The sequence below is a fragment of the Chiloscyllium plagiosum genome, chromosome 7 (genome assembly GCF_004010195.1).
Source record: "Chiloscyllium plagiosum isolate BGI_BamShark_2017 chromosome 7, ASM401019v2, whole genome shotgun sequence".
Lineage (NCBI taxonomy): Eukaryota > Metazoa > Chordata > Chondrichthyes > Orectolobiformes > Hemiscylliidae > Chiloscyllium > Chiloscyllium plagiosum.
Window position 1 is genome coordinate 16,098,747 of NC_057716.1, and position 25,815 is coordinate 16,124,561.

At 43.3% G+C, this 25,815-nt stretch overlaps 1 protein-coding gene across 2 annotated transcripts; it reads right to left on the reverse strand.

Moving 5' to 3' along the window:
• Window positions 1-3,454: 3,454 nt before the first annotated feature.
• Window positions 3,455-12,050, reverse strand: LOC122551356 (leucine-rich repeat-containing protein 3B-like). 2 transcript variants are annotated; one of them, XM_043693098.1, is made up of 3 exons: window positions 11,963-12,050; window positions 9,267-11,071; window positions 3,455-3,604 (listed from the first exon to the last, which is right to left on the reverse strand). In XM_043693098.1, exon 2 carries the CDS (start codon window positions 10,955-10,957, stop codon window positions 9,887-9,889), a length of 1,071 nt encoding a protein of 356 aa, XP_043549033.1. In that variant the 5' UTR covers window positions 10,958-11,071; window positions 11,963-12,050; the 3' UTR covers window positions 3,455-3,604; window positions 9,267-9,886. The 2 variants fall into 2 exon arrangements, with proteins under 2 accessions (XP_043549033.1, XP_043549032.1); XM_043693097.1 differs by having other exon boundaries at window positions 11,587-11,977.
• Between the last annotated feature and the right edge of the window lie 13,765 nt (window positions 12,051-25,815).

The window sequence follows — 25,815 nt, forward strand, 5'->3', positions numbered from 1 at the left end:
GATCAGTTTCAATCCATTTAGATAAGTTACTTATGATAGATATCAAAGAGTTAGGTTTCAGATTCTTTTCACAGCTGTTTCCCTCTGGAACAGATTACTGAAGAATGCAGTGAGTATGGATTCTCTACAGTCTAACAAAAGCAGCTGAACAAATTATTGAAACAGGCTATTTCCATTTATAGAGAAGAAACTACAATCAGAACCATTTATGTGACACCATGGTACCCCTCAGAGCTTTGCTTGCTTTCCTTAAAGAGCCAGAGAGGAATTTCTTAATACTTTTCCGGAGTTTTCTTTTTGCCTCACCCAGCCATTGTGACATGGGAATCTAGGCCCAGAAATGGGGGCTCAAGCAGCATTGGTGAATTTAATGGACCAAATAATCTAATAATCTTTCCCATCCCTTGCTTTCACATGTTCAACTTCCTGGCTGGTTAAGGCACCAATTAAGTGACCAGTTCAAGAGACCAGTTTTGTTATCAGTGAGATTCATAATTCTTAAGAACAGAGGAAGCTCAGAGGGAATTTGATTGCGCTGTTTAAAATGATGAAAGGTTTAGACTGGGTCCTTAAAGAGAAACTGCTTTCACTGGCTCAAGGGTTAACAACTGGAAGGCACCAATTCAAAGTGATTGACAACCAGGGGCAACATGCCAAATCCAACTGTACACATCAAATAGTTAGGACTTGTTTGCACTGCCTGACAGAATGATGGAAAAAAGATTCAATCATTGCCTTAAAAAAAAACTGGATAAACACTTGCAGGAGAAAAACACACTGCAGGGATGTGGGAAAATAGTGAGGGGAAGATGGGACAAACTGATTGCTCTTCAAAAGGGCTAGCTTCAATGGGCTGAATGACTCCTGCGGCATTTTGCCATTCTATTAGTTCATAATTCCAGCTTTTACTTCATAGAGAAAATTTAACACATTATTACCAATGTTACTAATGATACTGCTGCAAATTGTTTAATTGCCAACTTGAATTTCTTTTTTCTTTGGAATTTAGATTTTCGTCATAGCTGTCCAAAGAAGACCCAGGACTAAATGTATTCAGGGAGATGTCAGTTAAGGTAAGGGATACAGCACCTGTCCCAAAGTCTCTTCTACAGGAAAATGCTCAAGGTTGAAATTCTGGCTTGTGTTGAACAAACTGATCTCTTCTCAGGAACAACACAAGTACAGTATTGTCCTCAGTACAGCAGGGTTGTAGATGAGGGAAAAACATCAGTGACAGCCTCTGTTACTTGCAGCATTACATTTACCGCCACCTGGAGAGGTGATAATAGTTGATGGTGGATGAGAGGAAAATTGCACGGGAAGGGTTGGGTGCGGACTTTGATATTCAATCTCTTGGTTGAAGGATAAAGAAGGACCACTATACAAGGTGAATGAGTCACTGCTGTAAAGACTGGAGGATTGAATACTGTGATAGGAGCGGTGCTGAAGAGAAAGGTTTGTTGATTGTTTGTGTAACTGCCTTTCGTTCTGCTTTCAAGCTTAAAAAAACGTTGGCTGAGTTTAAAAAGAATTGCCAAAGCCGACCACAGAATCTCATAATCCTACTTCCCGTTTTGGACAGTAAAATTCAGCCCTCAATACAAGAGAAGTAACTACATATTTCTATTGTCCAGTAAGAGAAGAGATGATACTGGGAACCTTGTGAGACTTAAGAAGTGAATGAAGAAGATAAGAAATGGAAACGTTAAGGGAAGAAAAGCACTATAAATTGATGTCACATCGATGAACAAAGAGTCCGTCTTGGCTCAGTTATAGCATTGAAAGATTATGGATTTATGTGGCATCCCAAAGGCGCGGCCAGGTAACACAGGCTGGGGTTCAACCGCAGGGTTGAGGAGGTGCTGCACTGTCCTTCAGATCAGCCAAGCTTTCTCATGGCAGTACTCAGAGGAGAGGAGGGGAGTTCTCTTCAGTACCCTGGCCTGTAGTTAACATTCACTCTGTGTCACGATAAAGAGAATGCTCACCATTTATCTCATTGATCCTGTGTTGCACCATAATATATGCAGTTTGCATCCCGCATTTCCTCCATCTCTGCAAAATTAACAGTAGATGACATAACAATATCACACCTGAATTCCTAAAAAGATCCCCTCGCAGCGCTCCCCCCCTCCCCACCCCCAATGCTTACTCCTGGTTGACTCAGTTCAGTACAAGATTCATCAGCTCAAATTCCCTCCTAAAGATGTAGTGTTTGCCAGAAGTCATTGCCACGCCAAAACCTGGACATGATCGTATATTGGCAGCCAGCTATCAGTATTTGTAATTTCTGATCATTGAGTATCCTACCTTCCAGAGCACATCTTCAGACATAGAGACCATCGTTAAAGTCAGTAAGGCAGGTTTCAGTTGGTGGGGGATGGGGAGGGCAGCTCATGTGATTAGACTTTGGCACTCACCGGCTATATCAAAAATGCCTTCCAAAAAAACTCAAAATGCTACTGGACCTCACAACTGCCTCCAGTACAGTGTGAAACACTAGATAGGATCAGGACAGTTGCTGTACGTCACCAGATGGTTTTATAGATTGTTCAATCCTTTTTTACTATTGGACATTAATTCCATCACATTGCCAATTTGCTTTTGCACAATTCCTAATCCAAGACCACTTCCATTTCCAATGTATCATACAATGGAGTAAATAAGAATACTCTGACATACCATTACACCTTCAATTCCTATGGGAGTGCCAACCTAGAGGATATTTTAAGGTCCTGGAGTGTGGCTTGATCCCATGCTCTGTAAGTTCAAGATCAATGTGTGCTAGCAATTGCATCAAGCTGTCACCCATAAGGCAGTAATGAAATTTAAGAAATGCAATGGAATGAGATAGGATGGAACAGGAAAGGAATTAGTGGGAGAGCAGGGGAAAGAACAGAAATGGAATGGATCAGGGTGGAACAGGACAGGATGGAATGGGATATGTTGGAGTGGATGGGTGTGGAATGGAGTTCCGGCTGAAGGTTGGAGTAGGACTGGGTGGAGTTGAACAGTTGCAAGACAGGTTCTTGGAAACACTAAAGTTCACAACAACAACAATCACAATCCCACTTAACCATCACTTGTTATAACACTGGTTGACAATCCAGCTTTATTTTGCTCATGAGCTGTTACTCTGGCAATTCCGTGGGAATTCGTGCACTTTGCAATGATGGGGTCAAATCAATAGAATTAACATTTTCAATCTGTTTAACATTTTATGACTGATTTTGGTCCCAGAGTTCACCATACAGATAATTATCCCTTCTCTGGTCGTGTGATATATTCCATGACTGCCCATGTGTGGTAACAGGCTAGTAGAGGTTCAGGTAGTTCACTGCCACTAATTCTCCATTGTCTATACTTTTTCGAGCACCTGCCTTACTATCAACAGTGTGGTCCACTGATAAGCCTAAATAGAAGAGGCACTTGACTTAGTTACCAAGCTGGTTTATTGAATGATAGCAATATTTACAACTTGCATAATTATTCAGAAATAATTACTGAGGACTCTCAGGAGCTGTGGAGAATGCATCTGCTCCTTCTGAGCGCCAGTGTAGAACTCCTCTCTCCACCCAAAGACCGGGAGACATCATCAACTTGCCTAGAGTGAATGCAACTTGAAAATTAATTCATTCAGAAACATGACCTTATACAACAGTGCCCGATTCCCACAATGGGATGGAAAAGGGAATCTTACAAGAAAATAATATTTAGGCAACTATTAAGTAGGAACAGAAAACATGGTGCCCTCTGCACCACACAACTAATTGAAATCATTAGTTGAATTTATTGATATGAAAGTTTGGACTGAGCATCTGAGTTTGATTTAAGTTTCCATCTCTAGATCTGCTTGGAGTCCAGTCAGGGAGATGGGCCATGTTGCTGACTGTAAAAGTCCTATGGGATATGATTTTGAGCAGCTTTAACCCAATTCCTGGTTGTCAGGGCCACAGTAAAGCCCTAACATGGAAAGAAGGGTAAAACAGAGCTGCACGAACAAGTCAGATCCCATGAGTTCGAATCCCACAAGAGCAAGTGAATTAATTTGATCTAGCAGATGTCAACAGATAATACAAAGATGAGACATTTCATCTTGTACTCATCAGGATGTCTACAAGAATGCCAGATTTGAAAGGGACAAACAATTTACATTACATAACAGGCAGCAAGGATGGGTGTGGTGGGGAGAGCTTTTGCCTGGGTGACTGATTGCATCCTTTACTCACAAAGTTTTCATTGCTTTTAAATCCCTCTGAGGCTGGGCATTCTTGTGCTCCATGAGCACAAAACACTTTGACTGAATGTCTCTTTGTTTAGCAACATATCTAGTAACGTGCTTGCTGGCACGAGGAGGGGACAATGGCAAAAGGATCTAAACTGTCCTTTAAAAAGCCCAACTTAATCCTGATATTATCCTGTCACCCTGTCCTAGTTTCACCTCTCTGTGGCCCTCATTGCATCATAATACTGTTAAAGTTCATCCTCCTCTTTCCTCTGGTTTAAGTGTGAGACAATCAGTCGTGCAGCATACAGCACATACCTTGTTGACACACAGCACTGTGATCAGCCAAACTGCATACACAAAAAGCAGCTTTTCTATTTCTACATCTTCCTGAAAACCAGACTCCTTCATGTATCATATCTTTCCTTGGCCAAAGTAACAATGCTATAGATAAAATCTCATGGCATATCTACGCCTGAATCTTCTCAAACAGGAAACAGTTGTCATGATTTGGAGATGGACTGGGGTGTACAAAGTTAAAAATCATACAACACCAGGTTATAGTCCAACAGGTTTAATTGGAAGCACTAACTGATGAAGGAGCGTCGCTCCGAAAGCTAGTGCATCCAATTAAACCTGTTGGACTATAACCTGGTGTATGATTTTTAACTCAATAAACAGTTGGAGTTGTTTACACCAGAGCTGATTCCCTCAAAGAACCCCTTCCTGATCTAACTATTGTTAACTTCTTTAAGAACAAAGGTTATCAGCCATTATCTTTCTGTACAATGGTTCATGAATTATTTTATCTGCATTTATTAGTTTCACCCCTTAACTTACGCTTCAAATACCAATGGCTGGCATCATTACTATTTCTTATTGCTCTCCACCACAAGCATTTTCCCCTGCCCTGTTTACTTTGGAAAGTCTGTTAATAGAGAATACAAAGGACGTTTGATGATTAACCCTTACTTCCATAAGATATCCAACACAGATCTCTCCAGGATGTCCAAGAAATGTTCACTGAACATAAACTTTATATGAGCAAGTGTGCAGGCTGCGAATCTTTCAACAAAATATAACAAAGTGGAGACTGAGAGGTTGTCTTCGATTTTTGCAGCCCAGAAACAGACCGTTCAGTCCAACTGGTCCATGCTGACCAGGTTTCCCAACTAATTTAGTCCCAATTGGATGTGTCTGGCCCATATCCCTTTCCTATTCATGTCCCTGTCCAAATGCCTTTTAAATGTTCAAAGTGTTGTACCTGCATCTATCACTTCCTCTGGAAGTTCATTCCATACACGTATCACCCTCTGTATGAAAAAGTTACTCCTCAGGTCCCTTTTAAATCTTTCCCCTCTCACCTTAAACCTAGACCCTCTAGTTTTGAACTCCCCCACCCTGGGAAAAGACTTCTGGTATTCACCTATGCCCCTCATGATTTAAAAAAAAAACCTCTCGAAGGTCACCCCCTCAACCTCCTACGCTCCAAGAAAATAAGTCCCAGTCGATCCATCCTCTCCTTATGACTCAAGCCCTCCAATCCCGTTCATATCCTCGTAAATCCTTTCCGCACCCTTTTCCAATTTAATAATATCCTTCCTGCAGCAGATGAAGATAAGGCTTTGGTGGCAGCGCTAGGGGAGGAATCAGAGCCAGAAACAAACAAAGTGATGCACTTGGTGAGGGAATAGTTGTTGAAAGTGGTTCCATCCCCTCCAGGGGGGGGAAAAGAAATGACCTTGAGCAGGGCAACACCTTCCCGAAAATGACTAAACTGAATGGCAAGAGAGAGCATCAGATAGGAAAAGTCAAATAAAAGGGAGATATGAGATATAGTGGTGATTTTTAATCAACCTGTTCGGATATGTTATGACACAGAGGCAGGTGGGACATGAATCCAGGCTTCCTGGTACACTGCACCATGACATCTCCTGTTTAAAATGTGTAAGATGTGTGCAGTTTAACTGAGTGATACAACAAATGCCATGGAAATTTGCAGGCAAGCAGTTTACCACAATAGATAGCAGGAGGTCAAAATAAAGCAATGCAAGGTTCCAAATGAATCAAGAATTTCAGCAACTTAATTTTATAGAATACCTTAGCAGCAAAACACCTTACATTGTCACTTGCTGGATACAATGGGAGTGTTTGAAAGCTGACTTATAGGCCTGGACTGATCCTTGCATCATTATTAATGGACTCTCTGACAAACCATAGATTGAAAAAACACAGAAGAAAGCTATTCGGCCTGTTTCTATGAGAAGGCTACTTCAATGTGTAACAGGCAACCAAAGGGAGGTGGTAGGAGGGTGGTTTGGAAGAAGCGTGACATCTCAAGCTCAGTTCAGGTACACCCTTCACCAAACACACTGCCACCCAATTTTGCCAGGCACTGACCTGCCCTACCAGTGATCATGACAGGGACTGCTCAAGAAAGGGCCTCCCAATCTCTCTCAGGGAACTGTCCTCGTGGGTTGTTCCTCCTGTTTAAACTGAAACTCTGTGAGATGCTGTTATAATCCTTTGAGATTCTATATGTCAACCCCAAAAATTACCAACCCACCACGAACCCCTGCCTTCACCCACCCCAATCTCCACATGATCTGACTGAATTCCTGCCAACTCAAACTTAAAATGGGGTACCAGCAACTCATGGCTGGCATCCAAATAAAACTTCATTTGCTTTAGGTTGGCTCTGTGCCTACCTGGTGCCCATTTTCAACTGGAGCCTTGCATCAGTTCTCTTCATGAGCTGTTCCTCACATACACTTGTACATTTCGAGAGGGCTAGTGTACAAGAGCAGGGATGTACTGCTGAGCCCGTATAAGGCTCTGGACAAGCCGCATTTGAAATATTGAGAGTAGTTTTGGGCCCTGTATCGAAGGAAAGATATGCTGATGTTGGAGGATTTCTTGAAGAGTTTTACATAATGATTCCAGGAATGAAGGGTTTGAGATATGAAAAGCGGTCGAGGGCTCTGGGTCTGTACTCAATGAAGTTTAGAAGGTTGAGGAGGAACTTGATTGAAACTTATAGAACACTGAGAAGTGTGGACAGAGTGGACGCACAGAAGATGTTTCCACTGCTAAGAGAGACTAGGACCTGAGGGCACTGCTTCAGAGTGAAGAGATGACCCTTTAGAACTGAGATGAGAAGGAACTTCTTCAGCCAGTGGCTAATTTGTGGAACTTGTTGCCACAGAGGCTTATGGAGGCCAAGTCATTGAGTGTGAGATCAATAAGGTCTTGAGTAGTTAGGGGATCAAGTGTTATTAGCAAAGGCAAGAGATCGGAGTTGAGAAACATGTCAGCCATGATGGAACAGACTCAATGGGCCGAATGGCCCACTACTGCTCCTATATCTTATGGTTAAATGATAAATCTGTTAACAACTGGGACTGCAGTAATCCACCATATATAATCGCTGGCTCTTTTTGTGGAAGTTATGTCCCCATGCTGACAGTTCACAGAGTGAGATCAGGGACATCTAATAGAAAGTAAAACGTTCTTTTATCCCTGTGTATTTTTCTCCTTTTCTCCAAAAGACACGGATCGATTTTTTTTTTACTCAAGTCACAAGCTCTACCTGATGGTGATTGCCAGGAACTGAAATTAGTTAACATGACAATGTTCCTCTCCAACCTTTGTGCCCCTATTACACACAGACACGGATACACACACACACATCCAACACAACATCTAGTGCCGCTCCCAGAGTTACCCTGTAAAACAATCTCACAATATGATCCTGCAATCGGAAATTATTCGTATTATTCCACACAGCTAGGTTTTCCAATGGAGGATCTCAGTGAAGAGCATGAGTGAGAATCCCAGCTAATTCCCCAGCCTGGAAGCACTCAGACTAAAGTTTAGTTGCCCTTCCACCACCGTCACCAAGCAGATGGACTAAATCTGGCATCTTTCTAGAGGATGTGACTGAGCACTACCCCAAATTGTGAATGTATTCTCCAACCTGAGTCCTAAACTTCGGTAAAAATAATATTCTGAAGACGATTTGAAAACAAAAATCTGATTGTGACTTCCCCAAATTCCCAGTCAAAGGCCAATCAGCTAGAGTCTCAGCATTTCTCAACTCAGAAACATGTACAGGTTGTATGAGGGTCTCCTTGGCCCCTTGTTATTGGTATCCTTAGCTGCCTTAGATACAGATTGCATGCTCTTTAACCTTTAGCTTCCTTGGGAGCAATAAGAAATTGATACAACTAAATGCAGAATATAATGACTGAGAACCTCACACAAATCTGGTGCAAACTGGGAAGCATTATGACAGCAATGGGCTACAGCTTCCTGACTTAGAAAATAATCAGGGATTTGATCTATTTCTGCCTTGCAATCTCATCGAGCATCTGCCATCCACATAGCAATGCAACATTCCTTTGAAAATTAGTCAAAAACCCTTAAATCAAATGTTCTAATCAATTGAGGAACTAAACCATAAGGGGTTACTCAAAACAAGAAAATACCTAATTTTAAAGGAAATTTAAAACTGACATTAAAATAGCATTCAGTGGGGGGAGATAATGCACTCCAGCCCCTGGAGGAAGTTGTGACTTTATGAAAGGATGGACCAGTAAGAGAATCTCATCACTGGCTAGCTCTGAGAGGGGTGCAGTGTTGGGGGAGGTAGGAGAGGTTGAGAGCACTTCAGAATGGAGGCCCTCTCTGAGGGCTGTGGAAGCCTATGGCTGTAAGGGGCATCATAATAGTTGTGGCTATTGTTGTTCAGTTGCTGACGGGTTGAGTGAATGCTCTTATCTGATCTGCCAGCAGGTAGGTGCTCAGCTACATCAACCTGCAGCATGGATAATGGCCCTCAGTTGAGGGCTATCATTGAATCAGTTGGGTAGCAACCCCCCCATGCCCGGGCCATTAACTGACAGATATCTATCCAGAGGTGGGACAGTATTAGGTGGGTCTTTCAGCTGGGCGTCTCACTGCTTCCAAAACTATCTGAGGAACCAGGTAGATACCACGACATTTTAACCCTTAGGTCATTCAAAGTGTTCGGTGAACTCACCTTAATCAGAGAGTGTCCCATTCTCAGAAACGCTCCTGAACTATTGCTTTTTTTTTAATTAGGAAAAAACCAAATCTAATTTCTGACACGATAAGTTCTAAGTGCAGTAAGCTTTGCATCTCCCTTTACCGTCAATAGAACTACCAGCATTGTCTTTATCAAATTACAAAATGTAACTGAAAACATGTTTTACACTGCTGTTGTGCCAGATCAGGGTTCCTATGGAGCTGATGGTCATTTCTGTCTATGATGGGGCCGGCCTCAATTTCCTGCCCCAAGCCTGCCTCTTCCGAAGACAGTACTGACAAAACAGTCGCCCAACATGTCACCCCTGTATAAGCATAGACAGTGAGAGTTGGGACTATGGAACAGCTGAATCCAAGCCTGTCCCCAGACAACATCCATGCAAATCCATTTGCACAATACACCACGAGGCAAGTTGATTTATCTGCTTGCATCTTCTGGGGACATCAATGTCAACTGCAGCACATCCAGTTTGAACTCAGTCCAGAGAATGGATTGCACCTTCCTAGCTAAGTGCTACACCATGAGGTTCATCTACCCTGAGACCCACTGATATGTGCGACCTAACGTTACCCTTGTCCACTTAATAACATACATTAATCTTGAGAATCAAAGTCTTCACTTTCTTCGCTCCAGTGTTTCCCTGTTCGTTTCTTCCTATTCCTTTCAGCCATTACAATAGCAGCGACAACAGTGATGAAGACTGTCACTGTTATAACCAGCACCGTGACGGTCTCTGCTATGCACAATTGAGTGTCAACAGATGCCAATGGCAAGTCCCTCAGGGCGGGAGGTTCCAAGCAGATCACGTTGTCATAGTCATCCACCAGCAGGCGTTGGACATTATGCAGTTTACCAAAAACCCTCTGCAGCTCACAATCACAGGTCCAATTATTCTTGGCCAGCAAAATGTGGGTGCCCCAAGTCTGGATACCCAAGAAAGTCTTGAACTTAATTCGCTCCAAGCCATTTCGGGACAGGTTCAAGAGCGTCAGACTCGTCAACGATGTGAAAACGCCGGTGTCGACATCTTTGATCAGGTTGCCCTGAAGATTTAACACCTCCAGGTTCTGCAGCATGAAGAAGACACCATTGCTCAGGTTAGCCAGCTGGTTATTCTGAAGGTGGAGCTGCCGTAGCCTGGTCATACTTCGGAAAGCCCCACTGGAGAGTTCGGAAATCTGGTTATTATTCAGGTAGAGTTTCTGCACATTGTCCAGGTACTGGAACATGAGTGAATTCAACTTCTCCAAGTAGTTGTCTGACAGGATCAACTCATTGAGGAAGGACAGGCCAATGGAAAAGCCCTCACCCAGGTCCCTGATGTTGTTTCGCCGGAGATCCAGTCGCCAGAGGTTCTCCAGAGAGGCAAAAGCTCCATCGTGGACTCTCTGAACTCGGCTGGAGCCAATGAGGAGGATATTGATTCTCCAGAGCGATTGGAAGACGCCGGCTGGGAGAATGGTCAGGTTATTCTTAGAAAGATCCAGCTGCTCTGTATCTGTTGGGAAGCTGGGGGGGACTTGTTGCAGTGAAGCAGCTGAGCAGTTGACATACTTGAGGCCCTCTCTGCACTCACAGCCTCGGGGACACAGGGACCAGGTCTCTGAGGTACAACGTGCAACACTGAACCGAGATACCAGCAGCAGCGCCGCCGGGAGAATCATCCTCGAATCTCTTCTTCAAACTAAATTGGGGAAGGCCCGAGTGTAATGCTCGGAAACGCCCAGTCTCTGGCTCCCTGCGATCCACTGGATCTATTTCTATTCCTGCGTGCCTGCCTGGAGGATTTAAGCAAAACAAAATGAATTCAGTCATCAAGTGATCAGCATCTATTTGCTTTCACTGGCACCTCCAACCACAGTCCAGTCAGTTGTCACCAGTTATCATTACTCACTGTATTCAGTCCTAATATCGTACAGAGAGACTCCAATAAGCAAAACTCAATCGAGAGCTGCCATGGGAAACAAAAATACTGCTTGTCTCCCCAAGGATGCACTTTAACCTTGTGACACAAAATAATACATCAGTCTACAGTGACACATGCACTTTCAGGGGCTTAGATAGGTTTAGCTATCTAAGTTAAGCACAAGGATATTTGATAACTGAACATCACTTAGCAGGTCTATTAATGTGACCAGCACTTTCCAAAGCGCATTCAGAGAATATATGTGGAGCGGTTAATATTTAATCTCCAGATATTGATCGCGTTTTGACTGGAATTAAAGCGCAGGAAAGCAACCGAGCAGGAAGTCTGCGAAACCCTTTTGCGTCTGCAATACAGCTGCCCCATTACCTGTGTGGGATGCTCTCTCCTGGAGTCGGTCTGCTGCTGTATGGAATAGACCATGCATCGACAGTATCAGGCTCTAAGAGTGGGAGACACTCCAAACTGTAACCGGGTGAGCAGGGGAACTGGAAGCCAAGAGAGGTTGCAGCCTCACTAGGGATTTTGCAAGGGATGGTGTGTGTGTGTGTTTGTGTGTTTGGAGATGTGAAGTGGGCGGGTGTGAGATCAGACGCTGCTGGTACACAGTGGGTTGGGTTTTCGATGTGTCGGCAGGAGCAGGGGACAGGTATCCTTTGCTGTAACGCGAGTCATCTCTGTAAATAATACAGCAGCGTGTGACAGAGGCACTCAAGAGGACGAGAGAATGAGACGAACAACTTACAGCAAGAGGAGCAGAGGACACAATCGATTAACGTTCACTCGTCCCAGTGTCCATTCAGGGGAAGCATTAAAAAGCTCCACACTGCGGCGTTTTCGATAGTCTGGAGACGAATGCACCCAACTATATTTATCAAGCTGCAAAAAAAAAGAAATAGGAAGAGGCTTGCAGCACTTACTGTATGTAAATGAATGCAATATCCCTCTTTTAAGATTCTATTTGAAACAAGTTTGCAGTGAGACCGTGGCTTGCACATAAAATCAGAGCGGCGTTAAATCCGAGCTACATCTGGAGTGCACCAGACTGATTAACATTGCTGTCAACACCGCTTTGAACGTGATTGTATGAACTGATAAAAAAAAAGCGTGACTGCGAGTTTAAAGACTAACGTCAAGTTGCATTTATTTAGCGCCTTTAATGCAATAAAACTTCCCAATGTGCTTTTGTGAAGAAATGTTTGACACGAGGACAGATGGGCAAAAAGCTTGATCCCGGAGGTCAGTGCAGCCTCTTAGAAGGGGAGAGTGGAAAGGATTAGGAAGGGAAATCCAGAGTTTAGGGCCCAAACAGACGAACGGCAAAAAGGTAGGAACCAAAATTGGGGACTGCTTTAAAAAAGCCGGAATGGAAAAAAAAAGCGGCAGATATGGCGCAGAGAGGAATGGAAACAATTACAGCAGGAAAGAGGGGAAACAGTCACAGTCATACAGCACGGAAACAGACCCTACCGCCCACCCAGTCCATGCAGATCATAGTCCCAAGCTCAACTAGTCCCACCTGCCTGCTCCTGGTCCATATCCCTCCAAACCTTTCCTGTTTATATTATTAGTTCAATGTCTTTTAAACACTGTAATTGTGCCCACATGCACCACTTCCTCAGGAAGTTCACTCCACATGTGAACCACCCTATGTGTAAAAAAATTGTCCCTCTTAAGTTTTTTAAAGTGTCTCTCCTCTCACCCTAAAAATGTGCCCGCTAGTCTTGAAGTCCCCCATCCTAGGGAAAAGATAACTCCCATTTGCTCTATCTATACCTCTCATTATTTTATATCCTTCAGTTATATCGCCTCTCAACCTCCTATGCTCCAATGAAAAAAGTCCCAGCCCATCCAGTCTTTCTTTATAACTCAAACCTTCTATACCCGGCAACATCCTAGTAAATCTCTTCTGAATCCCCTCCAGATTAATAATATCCTTCCTATAACTGGGTGACCAGAACTGGACACAGTATTCCAGAAGAGGCCTCACCTGTGTTCTGTATAATCTCAACATGACTTCACAACTCCTATACTCAAAAGGACTGAGCAAGGAAGGCAAGCATTCCAAGTGCCTTTTTAACCAGCTTGTCTATAGGTGACGCAAACTTCAAAGAATTAAGTACTCCAGGTCCTTCTGTTCTACAACACCACACAAGGCCCAACCATTAATTGAGGAGAAAGTGAGGTCTGCAGATGCTGGAGATCAAGGTTGAAACTTTATTGCTGGAACAGCGCAGCAGGTCAGGCAGCATCCAGGGAACAGGGATTAATTGTATAAGTTCTACCCTTGTTTGTTGTACCAAAATGCAATAGCTCATATCTATCCAGATTGAACTCTATCTGCCATTTTTCATTGACCCATATGATCCAGATCTCTTTGCATTGTTAGAAAGCCTTCTTCACTGCCTACAGTGCCACCAGTTTCCAGGTGGATTTGAAACAGGGATGAACACTTGAAAAGGCAGGCAAGGTCGATGTCTTTCCTTTTACTGAAATGGTTTAAACGGGACTTTCAAAATTGTGACAGGGTGGATTTATGATCGTGGAACACTGTTAAGATGCTGCAGTTTGTTACCAGTGCATGCCAGTCAGTCAAAAGACCACTATTTGTTCATTACAAAGCCACAGCTAGCAACTTTGTCACAAACACTGACAGAATTGGTCAGCCAGCAGGAACTGAGGAAATTGTGACCGACACGTGAGTGAGGAAGAAGCAGACCTGGAAGAGAGAGAATAAAGAATATGTCAATATAGAAAGTCAGTAAGAGAGGACGACTGGCTTCAAGGCGCTAAGATGAATTGCTCTGACATCCCGACAGCTCTTTCAGATGGACAGAAAAGCAATATTTGAAAGACAGGCATGAGAGTTATCTCCCACGACCTGGTCAATACTCAGCTGTGAATCAACATCACAAAAACTGATTCTCTGGCTTGGTGGGATCTTGCTCAACTCCAGTGAGCTGCTGCATCACCTTGCAGCAGTGACCGAACCTTGAATTGGTTGCAAAGCACTTTGGGATGTCTTGAGGTCATAAGAGGTGCTACATAAATGTTATTTTTTTCAGGCAAATAATCTGGTCGAGTGAATCATACATCCAGTACGGAACCTGCCCAATTCTCACTCAGTTGATGCCAATGGCATGACAATCAGGCTGATTCTGCAATGAATGGCTAAGCTACTCCATTAATTTACCATCATGTACTGAAGATACAAATATACCTTCATGACTGAAATGTGATGCTTGATGATACGGTGTAACAGTCACAAGCCAGTGGAGAAAGGTTGTAATCAGACAGCTCAAAGTAAAAGGAGGAGTGCAGCAGAGATTCTTGAGCCCAAGAGTATTTGATTTGGAAATGAGGCATGTCATCTTTTGGCCTTTCTAAACATAATTTCTGTTCTAGCAGTTGTACCAGGCTGTACATGGGTTGCCCAGAGCCATGGGAATTAAATAGTGAGTTCCTTTGGTTACATTGTCCAGAGCTAATAATTACATAATTCAACCTGTAACATTGCAGGCTGTTTCTCTTCAAAATTCCTAGGATGAAGTAATCGAACACTGGACCAGCCTTTTGGAAAATAGATCAGGGTTATTTCAAATAGAAAATGCTTCACATGAGATTAACTTTACTGCTAACCAGCTTTGTTTATGATTCGGAGGTGCCAGTGTTGGACTGAGGTGGACTAGTTAAAAAATCACACAACACCCAGGTTATAGTCCAACAGGTTTATTTGGAAATGCTAACTTTTAGAGCACTGCTCCTTCATCAGGTAGCTGTGGAGCAGGATCATAAGACACAGAGCTTATAGTAAAAGATTACAGTGTCATGCAACTGAAATGATATATTGAACAAACCAAGATTGCTGTTAAATTCTGTGTCTTATGTTCCTGCTCCACAGCCACCTGATGAAGGAGCAGGGCTCCAAAAGCTACTGCTTCCAAATAAACCTGTTGGACTATAACCTGGTGTTGTGTGAGTTTTAAGCTTTGTTTAGTTGAATCTGTGGGGAGACAATGGTGTGTGGGTATTGTCGATAGCTTAGTAACCAGAGATCCAGGTAATGTTCTAGGAATCTGGGCTCAAATTCAACAAAAGGACAGGTAATGGAATTTGAATTCAAAACCCAAAATCTGGAATTTAAAATCTAATTATGTCGATCATTATTTAAAAAGCCACCAAGTTCACTAATGCCCTTCCTTTAGGGAAAGAAATAGTTTTTCCTTACCTGATCGAACCTATGGGTGACTCCAGACCCACAGCAGCTCTTGTGGAGTTGATGTCCCATCTGCACATTGAAGACATCTCCATTAGCACTGTGACCATGCTAAATGCGTTGGACTTCAGTCAGATCTAGCAACTCCAGACCAGTGCTATAGGCCTGATGATGGTGGCCGTCTGTAATGGCCACTCAGTTGTGTCAAACTAAAAAATTCTCCAAAGGAGAATGTAAGCAGCTGGATTATTCCCCATGCAATGTTCATGACAATGCAAACTGAGCCTTGTTCATTCAGTAAAGCCTTCCTTATTAACATCTGAGTGCTGGTGCCAAAATTGAGAGAGCTGTCTCATAGACTAATCAAGCAACACCCTTAAATAGTCACACTCTCAGAATCATACCTTACAGACAACGTCCCAGACACTGCCAACACCAGAGGTGGTAGCACATTCCTTGGGAATCCTTAACATTGACTCCAGACTACACACATCTTACGGCGTCAGCACATAAAATGAGAAAGGAAATATGCTGCCAATTTGCACATGCTACTATCACCATGATGAATCAGCACTCCTTCAAATTGAACACAATTGGAGGAAGCATTGAAGAAGTCAAAGTTGCAAAATGGACTTTGGGAGGGGAACTTCAATGGTCATCACCAAGTGTGTGTTGGCAGCACCATTACTGATTGAGCTGGTCAACTCTGCAGGAGGCAGTAACGGAACTAATAGGGGACTGGACTTCATCCTCACCGAACTGCCAACCGCAGATACATCTGTCCATAACTGCATTAGTAGGAGTGACCACAGCACAGTCCTTGTGGGGACCATGTCCCATTTTGGCATTGAGAAAATCTTCCATTATCCTGTGTGAACTACCATAACAAATGGGATAGATTTTGTACAGATCTAGCAACTCAAAACTGGGCATTCATAACGTGCTATTGGTCATCAGCAGCAGCAGCACAATTGCATTCGAACATAATCTACAGCTGTGTGTTGGAGCTGCACCCATCCAGGCAAGCGGGACGTGTTTCATCACACTCCTGACGTTTGCCTTGCTGATGATGGACAGGCTTTGGGGAGTCAGAGATGAGCCGCTCACCAAGTATTCCTCGCCTCTGACTTGCTCTTGTAGCCACTATGTGTGCATGGTGAGTACAATTGAGTAATCCCCAGGATGTTGATAAAGTGGGGATTCAATAAGGTTAACAGCATTGAATGTCAAGGGTGGTGTTTCGATTGCCTCTTATTGGAGATGGTCATTGCCTGACATTTGTGTGGTACATACCTTAACTGGCCACTTGTCAGCCAAAGTCCAGATCTTGTTGCACTTGAACATGGACTGCTTCAGTATCTGAGGAGTCACGAATGGTGCTGAACACTCTGCAATCATCGGCGAACATCCCTACTTCATGATGGAAGGAAGGTGATTAGTGACTCCAATTTTGCTGGGGCTTCTTTGGTGCCACACTGAGTTGAATGCAGCCTTGATGTCAAGGGCTGTCACTCTCACCTCACCTCTGGAATTCCGCTGTTTTGTCCATGTTTGAACCAAGATTGTAATGAGGTCAGGACCTGAGTGTCCCTGGTGGAACCCAAACTGGGCATCACTGAGCAGGTTATGCTGAGCAGATGCTGCCTTGATAGTACTGTTACTGACATCTTCCATCATTTTACAGATGATCGAGAGTAGGCTGATGGGACAATAACTGGCCGGGTTGGATTTGTCCTGCTTTTTTGTGTACAGGCCACACGTCTGCAATTTTCCACATTATCTGGTCGAGGTAGCTGTAGTGGAAGAGCTTGGCTAGGAGAGCAGCAAGTTCTGGAGCACAAGTCTTCAGTACTATTACCAGAATGTTGTCAGAGCCCATAGCCTTTGTAGTATCCAGTGCCTTCAAATGTTTCTTCATATCACGTGGAGTAAATCAAATTTGCTGAAGACTGGTATCTGTAATGCTGGGGACCACTGGAGGAGGCCGAGATGGATCTCCCACTTGGCAGTTCTAACTAAAGAATGCTTCAGCCTTATCTTTTGCACTGATGTGCTGGGCTTTTCCGTCATTGAGGATGGGGATCTTAATGGATCCTTCTCCTCCAGTGAGTTGTTAAATGGTCAACTACCATTCGTGGCTGGATGTGGTAGGACTGTAGAACTTAGATCTGATCCATTATTAGTGGGGTCACTTAGCTCTGTCTATCACATGCTGCTTATGTTGTTTCAAATGCAAGTGGGCTATTTGGTAGCTTCACCAGGTTGACACCACATTGTAAGGAATGCCTGGTGCTACTCCTGGCATACCCTCTTGCATTCCCCATTGAATCAGCATTGATCTCCTGGCTTGATGGTAATGGCTGAGTGGGGGTATGCTGGACCATTAGGTTGCAGATCATGTTGGAGTACAACTCTGCTGCTGTTGATGCCCAGGCTTGAGTTGCTAAATCTGTTTGAATTCTGTCCCATTTAGCACGGTGATAGTGCCGCACAATATAATGTAGGATATTCTCAATATGAAGGTGGGACTTCATCTCCAGAACTGTCCATACTGTCATGGACTGATGCATCTGCAGCCGGCAGATTGGTAAAAATGAGGTGAAGTATGTATTTCCCTCACCACCTGCTGCAGACCCAGTCTAGCTGCTATGGGTTTTAGGACCTAACCAGCTCGATCAGTAGTGCTGCTGCCAAGCCACTCTTGACCATGGACATCGAAATCCCTCACCCAGATGCCCTTCCCATCCCCAGAGCTTTCTTGGACTATAGCTCAATACGGACACTGAGGGTGGATGGTACGTGGTAATCAACAGGAAGCTTCTTTGCCCAGGCTGTTGCTTGACTGGTCTGTGAGACTGCTGTCCCAATTTTGACATGAGCCCCCAGATGTTAGTGAGGAGGAACTTGCAGGGTCAACAGGGCTGTTTCTGCCGTTGTCTTTTCCGGTGCCTGTGGAAATGCTGGGCGCTCTGTGTGATTTCAATTTTTTTGGTGTGATTTTGTAGTGATTGGTACAACTGAGTGGCTTGCTAGGTCATTTCAGAGGGCAGTTGAGACCCAGCCACATTGCTGTGGGTCTGGATTCACTTGGAAGATTTCCTTCCCTGAAGGATGTTAATGAGAATTTGATGCTACCTACAAGGATTAGTTGAGGCAAATAAGATAGGCAAAATAAGGGAAGCTAGAATAGATTGGAAGGCTATGCTGATAGGTTATGATGAAATTGAAGTGGAGATTCGTGTGGTGCAGAAACATCAGCATGGGCCAGTTAGTCCGTTTCTGTGTCTCAGATTGCACACAGAATTCCATCTAAAAAGGGAAAGGCTGAAAAATAGCTTTGTGGAACATATTTCCTGCCAGTATTGTAAGTCCACCGACCCATGATATTGAAACTTTGGAACAGTCCCTAATAGTTGATGATAACCAAAGGCCCAGTCTGTAATCTCCTTGATTAGAACAATAGGGAAGGAATCCATTTCATTCTTGGCCATTGATGTGAAAGCCGAACTCATCGAGTCATTCAGCACCAGCCAAGTACACAGCAGGCTGCCCTAACAACTGACAGCTTTGAGTTGGCACTCCCCAAAGAAAAAGGCGCGATCTCCATTTCCCGAATGGAAATGCTTGCTGATGGAGTCCGTGACTGATGCCACGTTGAAGACAAAAGTCCAGCAGGATGCTGGTGAGCATATCTTTTGCAGCATAATGGGAAACAACGCGGCACATTGCCAGCACCACCAATAAAACCACTCTACCCTCTTCAAATGTTGAATTTCGCAGTTTGTTTCTCACTTTTACAAAAGCTGCACACAGAAAGCAGCCATTGCTACGGCAACCAGTGTTTGTTGCTCAGTAAATGTGGGGTCAAAGTTCAGTGACTCACTAAACAAAGTTGCAGCCTTATTGTCTGACGGGTTGTAGTAATAAACTCAAAAGAACACATTGGGTCCGATCCTAGGGGAAAAATAGCAGAGCATTGATGAGACAAACCATTATCTGAATGCATATCAGCTGCAAGTTCAGGGACTTGTGGGATATCTGAGCTGTGATTCTCCAAACATTGGTTAATCATCATTTGCCTCATACAACATCACGATCTCTCTTAGCTACCCTATTATTTTTAAGAACTTGATAGATTTGTTTAACGCCCAGTCACAATAACAGTTCATACTTACATATCACTATTACCACAACGAAGCATTCCAAGGGACTTCACAGGACAATTGTAAAACAAATAATAGCAGCTGAGTGACGTAAGGAGACCTTAGGTAGGATGATCAAAAACCTGGGCCAAGAGTTGGAATCTGGCCTGACACCAATTGTTACAGTTAACCTGAGAATGTAACTTTAAAAAAAAAGTTTTGTGATTTACATATGAAAGAAGTGAAACTATCATGGTCATTCTAACGGATGAGAGACTTAACAAATAATCAAGGTATTTTTCAATGTATAATTTCAGTTACATCACACTGTAAACTTTTGCTCTAAATTCTGTGTCTTACAATTGTGCCCTCCACAACCACCTGATGAAGGAGCTGCGCTCCGAAAGCTAGTGTGCTTCCAATTAAACCTGTTGGACTATAACCTGGTGTTGTGTGATTTTTAACCTGGTCCAAGAGGTGTGTTTATGAAACTATTTTAAAGGACAAAAGAGAGATGGAGAGGTGTAGAGACTGAAACTTGTGAGTTTGGGGTTCAGGCAGCTGAAGACACATACTTGTGGCGGGGCAATTTTGATTATTGCAAGAGGCAACTACAAAAGAAGTGCAGATATCTTAGAAGGTTATGGAATTGGAGAAGATAACAGGGCACGGACAAATTTGAAAGCAAGGGTGAAAACTCTAAGGATATGATGTTGCTTCACCAGAGCAAAGAGCATGGGCACAATAGGACAATGGGGCTTGCTGCAGCACAAGACATGGGTAGCAGAGTTTAAGATGGCCTCACATTTCCAGAGAGTAAACTTGAGGGACCAGCCAGGAGTTTGTTGTAATAGTGCAGTGTAGATGTAATGAAGGCATGGATGAAAGTTTCAGCAGTAAACAAGCTGATAAAATGTGAAGTTGAGCAATATCAAGAGATGAAAATAGATGGTCTTAATGATGGTATGAAGTATGAAATGGGAAGCTCATCTCAGAATCAAGTGTGGCACCACAATTGAAAACAGCCTGACTTCACCTCAGACTGTTGGGATGGAGTCAGCAGTTCGCAAACGGAGTTCGGGACTTGTACTGAAAACAATGGTTGCAGTCTTTCCAAGATTTAACTGGGGAGGAAACGTCTGCTCATCGAGTACTGGATTCCAGTGCATGCGTCAAACTAGCCACAGAAAGCTGTTTAATGATTAAGTGCGCACGTAGTCCTTTCACCAGAATGATAATTGTTAACAATTGCAAATAAAGCTGTCTGGCTCAGAGAGGAAATCATTAAAACATGTAATCTCATTCCTCCATGCAGTGAATTGCTGCTGCGTCTTTTAAAAATGTAACATGTTAAACTTCCTTAATTTCTCTTTCTATACCTGGTTTAATTCTAATTCATCATATTTACTTTTCCATCATTTGTCTATTTCTTTCTCAATCCTAAAATCTAACTGGTTACGGGGTAACTTAATGGTCCCGCCATTCCCTAAGGTGCCAAATAGGGTGTTGTTCTTGCTGAGTTACTATCAGTTCAACATAAGCTGCAGAGGTATTTGAGATAAATAGTGTAGGGCGATGTTTAGTTAAATCCACTTGCCAAGAGTGTGCTTCTCCCGTTAATTCTAGCCCATATCTTTAGTAGATTCACCCCTTAAGTGCTGTGACAATTTTAGATTATTGGTGAATGTGTACACAACAAGCCATTTTGCAGCAAGTTTTGGGAATATCTGTGAGAAACCATGATGCATCTGTGTCAATAGTAGGCACCTCATTTTCTGTTGTCTACCTTTCCTGCATCTCAGGCAGCACTTAGAATCACTTGTGCGTTCCTACATATTGGCATGGATCTGCTTCTGAGACAATGACCAATGAGCTGGCTAGTCTTGTACACATGTCCACCACTCGGCATTTTCTCAAGAGGTGACTTGTCTGTTTGGACATAATACAGTGAAAATCCAGCAGTTATTAAGTTTCTCCTTGTTGTGCTTGCTGCAGCTATAGTCCTGACAGGTTAAACCGGGGGTGATTACAGATTTCATCCCAAATCTTCTCCAAACACAGTGAAACATGAATATGAGATTGCCAAACTGAGTCTCTGGCTACATATCAGAAGTCTCCATTTCAGTTGCTGGTGTTTCAGATGATTATGGCTGATTGCAGTTTGGACTTTTGGTCCAGTTTCATTATGTGGATAAAGAAGGAATCATTCTTTTAGTGACCTGGTATTATACCAGTCTCCATTGGAACTAAAAGAAATCCCAAGAGTATCCCTTAAAATTCAGTAAGAACTGAATTGACAAACTATTCCCTCTATTACTTGATCCTTCAGCACTCATCCTGTGTGTATTCACTCATGGGTCTGCACCGGTGCCTGATTAAGTTGCAAATGGGAACAGGGCTTATAAGAACACTTTGATGCTTTGTCTGATTTATTCGAGTTTCAAAATTTGTTATCTACTTTTGTCCGCCTGATGAAACCTTCATAAAACACCGGCCTGGCTTCAATTGGGCATCACTCATTCAAAATGGAGTTTGGGCATTAGACAGAATACAGAAAAGATTAATGAGAATAGTCCCAGGGATGAGGAATTTCAGTTCTGTGGATAGGCTGGAGAGCCTGGGACTGTTGTTCTTGGAGAAGGGAAGGTTCAGAGGAGATTTGGGTGGCAGTATTCAAAATCATTAAGGGCCTAGGCAGAGGTTTCAGAGAGAACCTGTTCTCATTGGTGAAAAGGTTGAGTTCCAGAGGTCATAGATTAAAGGTGAATGTCAAGAGAATCAATGGCAACATGAGGAAAAGCTCCTTTAGGAATGAATGGTTCAGATCTGAGAGGATAGTGGAGGTAGTTTTGCTTCTGGTGTTTAAAAGGGAATTAAACAAATATCTGAAGAGAAAGAATTTTGCGGGTGAGTGGGAAGAGGTCTGACAGTGGGAAAAGCTGAGTTGCACTTGCAGAGACTAAGTATGGACATGATGGTCCATATGGCCTCCTTTGGTTTTGTAACTGTTTTGAGAATCTATGATTTCATATGCATGATTGCATAATGCGTGGCACAATGCACAGATCATACAACGTACAAACCACTCTCCATGTGCACCTTTCCAATCTCAGTAGCCCTGATAGCGTCTAAACTCTTTTCAATAATCTCAGTCAAGTTCACAGTCACAATCCTGTAGTTGCACACTGGCCGATTTGAATGAATATCCAAATCAGATAGTGAATGAATCCTGTAATTGCTCCTCATGTAGTGGCTCTCCCTTCAATGACAATTTGTTACATATGTATTTTTCTACTTTCCTTCATGATCACATCTCTCCCAATCTTCACCCATGCGGTGTACTGAAATTGTGCAGCTTCCACTGGGCCTCCTGTCAGGTGCTCCAAGATGTTGACCTCTCATTTGTGTTTTCAGGGGGAAAAGCTAGTACACTTGTTGAATTCTTTGCATTCACTCTGTGTTAAACATTTCTTCCTTAAATGGTGATGGATGTATTTATACTGCTGTCAACATTGATTGTACCTTTCAACACATATATTGAATTGTTACATTGATATATTTTGATATGTTGGCATGACCCAGTAGCTGCTGATGTACAGATTGAAGGATTATTACTGGCTCCTCAACTTGTTTTTATTTCCGTAGCCACCAACAAATACCTCTCTGGCAAGCTGTGTTGCAAAAACCGAATACCTTCATTGGAGGTTTAACCTTACAGTGGAAAACAAACACATCTCTAGTCTTACACAAAGGAACACATAACCCATGGAGAGTAAATATCTTTCTACACTTCTTGCAAAGTCAATGGTTACAATGAATTTCTTATGAAGGACACCAAACACCATAGTAACCAATTATCAGCTCGATTGCTCCTCATGTAGGGAAAGCTGTCGTCTTCAGTCTAATAGAACCCAAGCAGGCTGGATGTCATGGTAAATTTCAACTCCATACACTGAGGCACATATATCACTTACTTCCACAGTATGATTAATACCTTAATCATTTGCCTCTTTGGCTTGAGAAATCATTCAGGATACATTTTAGCAGAAACAGTCTGACGCTATTTTCAACTCACATTTGAATGAATGCCCAAATCAGATAGGATTTTTAACAAAGTTACACCCTATTCCAATGGTGTTTGAAGGTGCGAAATGAAATGGGTTTAAGGGATCTCAATCCCTCCTCAAATGGAAGAACACCTAGCAAAAAAAAAGTTGCCTCACAGTTGACATTAACACATCACTTTGCCCAGGAGACTGTCAAGGTTGCCAGCAGTGCCAAGCAGGGAGGTCAGATTGGCTTAATGTTGATATGTTTCTCTGCAGGTGCGGGTCAGAGCACAGGGAGCACCAGAGGTCCATGATGCGCGAGAGCAGGCGCTAAGAACACTAGGAAAGTATCAAATTCATCAAAATGTACAAACGATTTTGTTTTAACCAAACCCCACTATTTTCCCCACAACCCCTTTACCCTACTTACCATGCCCCAGCTCTCCTAAGAAAGCTGTTTGCTAGCATTTGGGTCATGGAGAGCAGCTACCCACTTCTCTCTCCCAGAATTCCCACTTTCAAGTGTAGGCGGTCAAGATTCTGGTTGGTCAATGTAAGCATGCCAAGAATGGCAGACATGAAAAGACTCATTGTCTGTCCAATTTGACCCCAGTGGTAAAAGACTGTCACAGCTAAGGTGCACTCCTGACTTCACCCAAAGTCAATACCTCAGCACACTCTCCAGCAAAGAATCCTTGAACAGCAGTCCAGAGAATGAGAACCCTCTCTGATTCAAGAACACTGCCAGTATTTCCCCACTTCAGCCAACTGAGACTTAACCCATTGAACTATTTAAAGGTGTAGGAGGTGGGGAGGGTGGGTTACGCAGTCGGGGTAGGGGGGAGCGGGAGTGAGGTGGTTTAAAAATTAATGGTAACTTGCCTTGAAATTGACTTCAATTCAGATTAAAATCTTCAGTCAACTGTGTGGGTTCGAATTCAGGTCAATCCTGTGAGGAATTGTTTACATGAACACTTTAAGCTAAAATTTCTCAAGCATTAAAAACTCAGGCAGCTCCTGCTACTGAGTGAAAGCCACTGTGTCAGGATGACTGATTAAAGGCTGTGGGACTAAATCAGTAAAAGGTCTCTGTGCCCGTCACTCACATGTTATCTGACTGCCTATTGACCACCAATGTCATCTTGCTCAAATCCCAATGGAACAGGGAAAATGACATCACAGGACAATCTTCAACTGAAGACTGAGGAAAGCTTTCTCAACCGAACAACAGGGGATTGGCTGTGGAAGGCCAGCAGTCGATAATGGTCCTGAGCTGGATCTGCCCAATTTCCCACCTTCCTGTCCACCATGGGAGGCAGTGAGGAACCCACTCAGAGAGGGGAGCATCCAGCTTGGGGCAATGGGCAAAGTGTATGAATCTGTCTCCTATTCTGGAAAACTTTGAAAATGAAGGGTTGTTTTTCAGATTGGAGGTCTGTGAGCAGTGGAGTGCCACAAAGATTCGTGCTGGGTTTACTTTTATTCATTTTATTCATTTATATAAATGATTTGGATGTGAACATAGATGGTGTGGTTAGTCAGTTTGCAGATGACACCAAAATTGGAGGTGTGGTGGACAGCAAAAACGGTTACCTCAGATTACAACGGGATCTTGATCAGATGGGCCAGTGGTATGAGGAGTGGCAGATAGAGTTTAATTTGGATAAATATGAGGTGCTGCATTTTCGGGGGGGGTGGGGTCACGGTGGCTCAGTTGTTGGCACTGTTGCCTCACAGTGCCTGGGACCCGGGTTCAATTCCTGCCTCAGGCGACTGTCTGTGTGGAGCTTGCACATTCTCCCTGTGTCTGCATGGGTTTCCCCCCACATTCCAAAGATGTGCAGGTTAGGTGAATTGACCATGCTAAATTGCCCATAGTGATCAGGGATGTGTAGGTTAGGTGCATTGGTTTGGGGTAAATGTAGAGTAATAGGGGAATGGGTCTGGGTGGGATACTCTTTGGAGGGTTAGGGTAGACTTGTTGGGTTGAGAGCTGAAAAATGTGTTGCTGGAAAGACCAGCAGGTCAGGCAGCATCCAAGGAGCAGGAGAATCGACGTTTTGGGCATAAGCCCTTCTTCAGGAATGAGGAGGGTGTGCCAAGCAGGCTAAGATAAAAGATAAGAGGGACTTGGGGGAGGGGCGTTGGGAATGCGATAGGTGGAAGGAGGTTAAGGTGAGGGTGATAGGCC

Bases quoted from the DNA above. Each gene is read 5' to 3' on its own strand.
- LOC122551356 (XM_043693098.1), bottom strand. From the start codon at position 10,957: ATGATTCTCCCGGCGGCGCTGCTGCTGGTATCTCGGTTCAGTGTTGCA.